This window comes from Plectropomus leopardus, chromosome 21, assembly GCF_008729295.1.
Source record: "Plectropomus leopardus isolate mb chromosome 21, YSFRI_Pleo_2.0, whole genome shotgun sequence".
Classification (NCBI taxonomy): domain Eukaryota; kingdom Metazoa; phylum Chordata; class Actinopteri; order Perciformes; family Serranidae; genus Plectropomus; species Plectropomus leopardus.
The window spans coordinates 18,008,722-18,017,523 of NC_056483.1; the positions used below are offsets into that span (position 1 = coordinate 18,008,722).

The 8,802-nt window shown below is 36.6% G+C and overlaps 1 protein-coding gene across 1 annotated transcript in view; it reads left to right on the forward strand.

Annotated features, from left to right (window-relative positions):
• The first annotated feature begins 859 nt into the window (after positions 1-859).
• LOC121960674 (very-long-chain enoyl-CoA reductase) overlaps positions 860-8,802 on the forward strand; it is a 17,876-nt gene continuing 9,933 nt past the window's right edge. The window contains exons 1-4 of the mRNA XM_042510482.1: positions 860-894; positions 1,943-1,974; positions 2,372-2,419; positions 7,368-7,418. Coding sequence (XP_042366416.1) covers positions 2,396-2,419; positions 7,368-7,418 — 75 coding nt within the window. The 5' untranslated portion in view covers positions 860-894; positions 1,943-1,974; positions 2,372-2,395. The remainder of the gene's footprint in view (positions 895-1,942; positions 1,975-2,371; positions 2,420-7,367; positions 7,419-8,802) is intronic.

Here is an 8,802-nt window from a genome sequence, read left to right on the forward strand (position 1 = left end):
CATGAAGGGACATTGCTGGAATGAGAAAGTAAGTGATTGGATTCACCTTCAGTTAAATAAAAACAATGTTCTTCCATTACTCTCATACTCAACACAAAGTTTAGAAGTACAGAGTAAAAAGTCTCTGAATGCAGTGTATGGGTGTGCAAGAAAAACTTTGTCAAAAATACATTTAAGGAACAACTGGCACTTTATTCCACAAGCAATTTCTATCAAATCTGATAATCACCAGGGGGTGAGTAATAAGGTTTTTGGCGATCCCACAGACAGAATTCTTATAATCTATTTGTCAGTTTCACTGGTACGCATGAACACGCTATTAGAGCGTGTTTATTGAATGTGCTGTACCATGAACTGAAGTGTCTGTGTGCAGCTAATGAATTCGGATGTGAGTATTGTTCACTATCACAAATGTTAACAATGCTCATGCTCTGGGTTTTTTGTTTTGTTGGCTTCATCACACCATTTGGTGTCTCATAGCAACGCATAACTGGAGCACATTGTAACATGTGCTTATGGTCACACTTAGGTTTAAGCAAAAAGACTTCAACATGACACCGGTGTGGCGAGTGCAACTAGCAATTCAAACATGCAGCTACCAGTGCTGCTGCAGCCAGTTCATATTGTCACGCCCTGTCCTGGTGGTTAGTTTATATCTCTATTCCCTAGTGTTTCAAATCTTTTGTTTCCTGTTTTATTTTGATACTTCAAGTCTTCTCATTTCCTGCCCTCCTGTGTTTCCTGCCTGTGTGATTACCTGCACCACCCTGATTTGCTGCACCTGTGTCTCCTTATCTCCCCTCCCTCCAGTATTTAGTTTGTGTTCTCCTCCCTTCCTTGCTGGTTCATCTTGTCCTTTGTGTCAGCGTTCAGCTATCCCTCGTGTGTTTTCCAGTAAGTCTCATGACCAGTTTTGGATGTTTGACCTTGCCTTTTGTCTTGTGGACTTTCTACTTTCGCCTGAGTGGAAAGAGCTTTTGTGTATTGACCATTTGCCTGAATTAAGACTGTTTTGCTGATTTTTTTCCTGAGTCGAGCCTGCATTTTTGTGTCTTTACTGTGTTGGTTACATATATTTGTATTAAAGTTTTATGTAAAAATCAGAACTAATTTCAACAGATAAAATCTGATTTTCTCAATTTCACTTATCAAATCATATTTTTACGGAAATGTTTCTGCTGGGTCTGAAAAAAAATAAGTCTGAATGTCAGCCACATAGGCAACAAATTTTGCCACATAGAGCTGAAGCATCAGTACAGTCTTGGGGAGTGTCTGCTTGTAAATGATCTTTTTTCAAACTGTGAATTTAGTTCAAAATTCAAATTTTGAACTATGAACATAAACTAGTTTATCTGCATGATTTGAAGTCCTAGTTAGCTCTTGTGAAGTATATACACAACACTGATAAGCTCATCATTACATTTTTAGAGCACATTTTTATGAATACCACAGACACTCTACACAGTCTTAATCTTTTTAATAAGAGAAATTTGACATCCTTGTCATTTATAATGCAGTTTACCATATTTCATAATGTGAATACTGTAAGTTGAGCTTAAAGCACGCCTAAACAAACTATACATTTCACTTTCAGATATGCAGAGCACAGTTTGACCCTCATAACTTCCACTCTACTTGTGTGGGATATTTTAGGGCTCGGTCCAGCCCTGGTGGGCTCATCTTCTGCTGACACAACTACGCACTGCAGCTGTGGATGAAGGAGGTTCATGGTTCAAAAATACATTAATAGAATGGCATTTACATTAACATACTTCATATATTTTCTGTTTTTAGAATTTTCATTAGTAGATTAATCTATTTGCAAATAAAAAACTGGCAATAACACCAGTAAAGCATATGTTTCCTAAAGTTTCCTAGTTTCTAGAGAGATTTTAAAGTTTAGTGTCAACTTAGTGTGTTATCCTCTTTGGTATTCTCCTAGATTCTTGCACTGTTCAGCTGCCTCAATCTCAGGTGAGTAACTGCTAACTCGAGCCTACTTGGACTCTGCCAAGTGCTGTTCTCCAAAGACACACATACAAAAAAAAAAAAAAGATGGAGGAGAAAGCTGGAGGAAGCAGCACGGGAGAAAAGCAGGGGGGGAGAGCATGTGCATGGTTTCTGGAGTGCCTCTAGTGATTATGTGTCCCAGCACTATCTCAGAGAAGAGAGGAAAGCAAGAGTGTATGGAAGAGAGAGAGAGAAAGAGAGCGAGAGAAAAGGAGGCTGGGAAGACTAAGGGGTCAGTCCAGGGATTGTCCTCGAAAGGAGAGGAACTACTTCAGTGTGTGTGTGTGTGAGAGGAATGTGTGTGTGTGCATTGTATTTGTTTATGCTGATTTATAAGGTCATTTTTTCATCCTGTTCAAAGAGGACATAATAATAATCCACCGCTATGAGTCGGACCACCTTTTTTGAGGTAAGTCTAAAATGCATGGTATTGAGCTATGTTCCTGCATTTGCACAAATAGAATCTTCTTATTGCTACTTTCAGATAGAGAAACAAGTTTTGGATTACTTTGTTTTGCAAGGCCCCATGTGAAGAGGAGACTCCCTTGGGTGATTATTGATAGATTTTTTGAAATTAATAACAAGGTTACATTAAAATCTCTTTGTCGTGAGTGTTTTAATGATTGCAGATTCTTGGCAACATCTTTTTTGTAGACACTCTTGTGTCAGGTAAACTCAGACATCTACCTTGGAGCATCATTTCACCTTTTTTTTATGAATATCCATCTAGCAAACAAACTTTCACATGTTGACACATCAGACCCCGCAAGGACATCACATGGCGGGTTATTAAAAGACCTAAAATTATGTCTTTTAAAATAAATATCAGTGTGATGAAAAGCAATCATTCTGCTCAGCAGCCTTGCAATAGAAGACGGAAGTCTTGCTTGCTAAAATGCAAATGCAAAAATAGTGAACAAGTTTAAAGTGTAAGAAGAGTTCATAAAGTTTCTGTGTCAGTGTAAACCAAATTGACCTGGAAATATTTCTGTGATTATTTTATTGTTTTTTTTCTTGCCTTGACTATTGTCTTACGTAGTCTTGTAAGTAACAATGGATTCAAGCTAATTTACATCATGCTCTGGGATGCATACCATGATCTCAGTAACTGTAAGATAAAAAATAACAACTATTTAAATCATTTATTAGAAAGATGTACCTTTTTGATCTGATCTCGTCAGTGTAATGTCCAAATGAATGTCAAGTTTAGACATTTGAAACATGGATTGTCATTAGTTTTCTTATGCTTTGCTCAGACACCTTTCACAAATATTTGACCCTTTGAAAACTAAGCAAATTTTGGTTCCATTACTCTAGATAACATGCAGACAAAGGCAGTGACCAACATGGCAACTTTGCACTTATTTGTATTTCGTACAAATAAGTGCAAGAAATAAGTAAAAGGCGATGAGTAAATTACTTACAAATAGTTTAAAAAAAAAGAGGGATTGATTATTAGAAAAAAAATAAATAAACAAACACTATATATATATATAATAATATATATAAACATTTATATATATTTTTAATATTTGAAATTATGTTTGAAAAAATAAAATTAGACTTATTTTCAGTTAATTTTTATTGCAACTTTTTTCTAATTTCTTTGCAAATTTTTGGGCCATTTCTTGTTCAGTTCTCCCCATGATTTTGAAAGAAATCAAACCACTTTGCTCAGGTTTCAAAGGCGTTAAATGTGAAAAGGAATACCCAGCTCATGCATGTGCGCTACATATACAGCTAAAGCTAACCTTAGCCTATAGCTCACTGAACATGTTACAGTTTTTTTTGTTTTGTTTTTTTTTTTATATTTTTACCAAAGCAAAAATAAGAGGGTTATATCCTGGGCTAATTTTTGGCTGGGCACACTATCTTCCTGTTTTAGAGATGCAAGTAGGCAGATTTTACCTTTGGACAGAACCAGGCCAACTGTCACCCACCAAGCTGAACTAACCACCCATCACTCTATCATAATTATAGGTGGTTATAGATGTGTTAGAAAGCTCCTGCTACACTGGCTCAAAATGCTGTTATTAGCTATTAAATGGTTATTGGCAAAATTTTACATTTCTTTACATTTCTACAGTGCTTATATTTGGTTATATTTAGGCACAAAACCCGCTTGGCTTTGGTTCAGAAAAGATAATCTATGTGTTTCAATACCCGTGCTACTATACTATTAATTATGCCAATATAAGATTTAGTATGTTCCAATACACATGCTTTTCTGGCTTCTCTGACCCACAATCCTCTGCACAGCGGAAGAAACAACACATCCACTGAGCCACAAACAGATGACAGCTCACTGACAGCTGATTGGCATCTGTGAGAAGCCACATGGATGGATGACAGCCTATTACAGTGACAGATGACCAGATTAACAATAATGGAATGATTGTTTAATTGAACAAAATAATCATGAGGATTACAACAACAAAAAAATAAAAAAAGTGGGAACGGGAAATGCCTGTGTATACTTATTTTACTGTCTTGATTGTAAAATGCTGGAAAACACAATGTATACAGTTATAACTTAAAAGTTAAGAAATGCAAAGTAACAACAGCAAAGCTCTCCAAGTTGACCTCTGTTTTTGGCAAGCTCAGCAAATGGTGTTTTGCTTGATCTCCCTGGTAACGGAAATATGAGCAAGAGGGTCAAAGTTCAGGGCCCCAGCCACATCAACTACTAAAAGTAAGATAACAAAGTATGCAATTCAAAAAGCAACCTATGTTTTGGCATAAAACAGCCACATTCAGGGGCAGAAACTTCTTAATGTCTAACTAATGAACAACTGTTGTCGTTTTTTGTTGGTCTTGAACGGTGGTCTGCAGCTTCTTACATAGAAGTCACACCACCACCATCCCCTCAAACTTTTGAAACCAAAGTCAACTCATATACATCTTGCTGCATAGCAAACATGGTCATTTAACAGCTGATAATAGCTTTTTAAACATACTATTTATTGAAGCAGGAGCTTTTAAACCTTTCTATGACAGTGATAACCACTAATAACACCTATTGAATATGATGAAAACATTCTTAACAGTTACACTAACTGGTTTCTCTCCGTGTAGCTTTGTGTTGAATGACAGACATGATGACTCTATCAATCTCCTCACCTCACTCTCCAGTAAACACTTTTTGTAAAATATTCATTCACCCCTTTGCCTCAAGATTAGCACTACTTTTTAAGCTTTGAAGACAGGCAAGAATATTTTAAGGTTAAATACCCATCTCTGAAAATGGATTTGAACACTCATGACACATCCCTCAGCTTTCAGAGCACGATCTTGCACATGTCTAATTCATGCTATTAGCATTTGAAAATTCCACTTTGATAAAGCAAGGTTAAAATGCTTTTTCTGAGCCACGATGAAAGGATTTTAGAGTTTATTGGGACAGATATTCATGGAAAATTAGGCAAATTGTTGATTGTCAGCATGCAAAGAGTCAGCTGAGTGCTTAGTCGATAACTTTCCTTGATTGAAGGAGAAATCCTAGTTTGAGTGTAAAAGCAAAAAGGACAATTGTATACACTGGGCAGCCATATAATCAGCTTCATTAGAATCACGCTCGATGTTTGAAGTAATGATCCTGTGGTTCAAGATCAGCCATTCATCAGCTTTTACATTAAGTGGAGCTATTACAGCTGAGAGACTTCTTCAGTTGGTATCCATTATCAAAGAGAGATATGAAACCACTTTAAATCCCCCTCACCTCCCCAAAGCCCTCACAAGCATGTACACACATGTTCTATATGACCTGTGCTGTCAGCAGTGCCCTACGCTCCCATGAGAGGACAGGGGCGTCTGATAATCAGATTTACAAGGACACAACAGCACAGCCGAGTGCGCAGCGTTTTACAACACACAGCCCTAATGACACCCTCGATGCTCTCCGTGAACACACAGATGCATCAACATGCGCCCCCAGAATGCAGTTGGGGAGTTTAGCAGATGGAAAGCAAAACAAACCCATCTCCCAGGATGCCCTTTACTGAGACATCAGCATGCCCTGCAAAACATGAACACACACTGCAAAGTGTGACAAGATGAAATACTCATATTTTTAAATCTAGAAGTGCATTGCAGGTTATTTTTCTTTATTTTTTTTGTGAAAATCTCAGTGTGTTGGGAGATTTAGCTAGCTGCAAGGACTACAGGAGATTGCAATTTGTTTAAAGACATTTACTTTTTTAAAACAAAGGAATGCAAAATCAATTTTTTGTTTGTGCATCTGACAGAAAAATCAATGACAGAGTATTGTAAAGTAAATCAAACCAACCAAACTTGTGTTCTTTGCAAAGCAAACAGCAGATGGTATAGCGCACTCTCTTTCTCCCATTCTCATTCTTTCTTTCCCAACTGTGCACTCAGCAAATCTTTAGGTATCCATTAGCCAGTTATTACGCTGTCCAGTAACGGAACCAATTTAGCTGGGACAGCTCTGCTGAGCAGCACAGAATGGAGTGCTTTCAGGGCAAATTGTGGGCCGCCACCCACCATCCTCCTTGCATATGCTGTACATCACCACTGACATGGTCTAATTAAGATGAAAAAGATGTGTGCAAGAGAGCAGCAGGACAACAAGATCCTTTTTTTCTCTGAGTAATTCCAACCAGTCTCATTATTTGATTTATATTACTGGGGAAACTGGATACACTTCGCAACTGGGCCACTGTCAAGAGCGCAAGCTGGACTTAGCTATATGGTTATGTTTTCATTTACTTTTCCATTCATATGTTTAAGGTTGAAACAAATATTAAAGCAGGCATCCGTTTTCTCTCTAACCGTCCCTTTTTATTCAAAGGGGCTCTGATTTGAGCTGACATTTTTAAAATTGAGACCACATTTCCTATTATCCCTATTGCTTGCTCTGGGTAACGTAGTTCAAACCATGTATGCTCTTAAGAGGCAAAATTGGTATATCTTTATTGCAGTATTGGTGTCAGTATCATCAATGTTTTGTGTTTTAATAAGAATAACATGTAGAGGCTTTCTCAAAGAAGATAAAGACTTGATGGCTAATTAGAAAAGTTGATGACACTAATCAGCTAAGGAGAAAAGAAATATTCTTTGACAGAGATATACATTGCATCTACTTCTTATCAAATTTAGATAAGATTTCCAGCCTTTTAGAAATGGACAAGCTCAATCTTTATAGATTTTTTCGAAATGTGAAAGTAGGTCCAGCTTTTACTGCCTATAGCTTTTTTTGCTAAGGTGGAGTACAGATCTGTAGATTTACCACATGTTGACTTTTTGGTGAATGAATCTGAGGCATGAATGAAATGGAACTTACTATCCTGGTGTTGTGACTGTGTTATAAAGGTGGTATATCTTTGTGTTTTTAACAGGTGAGAGTCCTGGATGCCAAGACCAAAGAGCTGCTTTGTTTTTTAGACAAGGTAAGCTGACATATTACCATGAATACACAATTACCCTTTTGTTTCCCCTCAACTGCGATGTGCAAGTATGGGTGCACACACACACACACTGACCATGATATATTCTTGCTTGTTCCAACTCCTTATTAAGCCATAACATTCTTGATGATGATTAGACATCTGAGTTTTCCATCACTCATCACTGCGGAGACCAGGCAGGGTCGAACCTAAATTGGCACAAAGAATAGGGAAAGCAAGAAACCACATTGAAAAAGGGGAACACCAACCTTTCTCCTGTAACAGTATGTTTTTAAAAATAACAAAAAAAATCATACATCATTTGTTTAAAACCACATAAAAAAGTCACAGTATATCATGTTATCCAAAAAAGTATGAAAACAAATGCTATAGCAGTTACGACATAGTATAGTTTATTATCTAAAAATCATTAAAAGACATTACGCTATAGTATGCCATCCAAATATCATGATGAACCTCAAAGTATAGTGCATCAACCAAAAGTCATAAAAATGTAACAATATGGTATAAAAACAGTCAAACATATCATAGTATGTCAACCAAAAACCGCTAAAAATGTCATCGGATAGTATGTGATGCAAAAATTATGAAAAACGGAGTATTACAGTGTATTGCCAAAAAATCAGAAAAAAAACACAGTACAGTAAGTCATCAAAAGTCATATAGAGCTTTAATGTTTAGTATGCCATTAAAAATTCATACAAAAATTTGCAGTATAATATGTCAACCAAAAATTATGGAGAGCATCAAAAATTGACCAAAATTCATGAAAAACATCATATGTGAACCAAAAGTCACGGGATGTCATGATGAAAGTGATGAGAGAGATGAGATGAAAATGTCATACTGCAGGACAAAACAAAAAAAAATCATAGAATAGTATGTCATCCAAACATGATAAAAGCCTTAGCGTTTAGTATGTTCTGCAAAAAAAGCCAAAAACAGGCAAAACCCAAAGCTGTAGTATGGAAAAAATTCAAATAAAGACATGTCCTAAAAACATCTCATTACAGCTCAAAACAGCATAAAATACCGTGCAGAGACAGGCCATAGCATAGAATGGTGCAAAAACAGCCAAAAAAACCCATAATAATACATGTTGAAAAAATGACCGAAAAGGAAAGGCTATAGTATGGAAAAAAAATCTAAAAACCACATGTCCTAAAGACACCTCAAAACAGCATATAATACCGTGCAGAGACACACCACAGCATAGAATGATGCAAAAACAGCCAAATTCACCATAATAATGCATGTTGAAAAAATGACCAAAAAGGCAAGGCTATAGTATGGAAAAAATTTCAAAAAATGACATGTCCTAAAAACAGCTTAAAACACCTCAAAACAGCATAAAATAGCGTGCAGA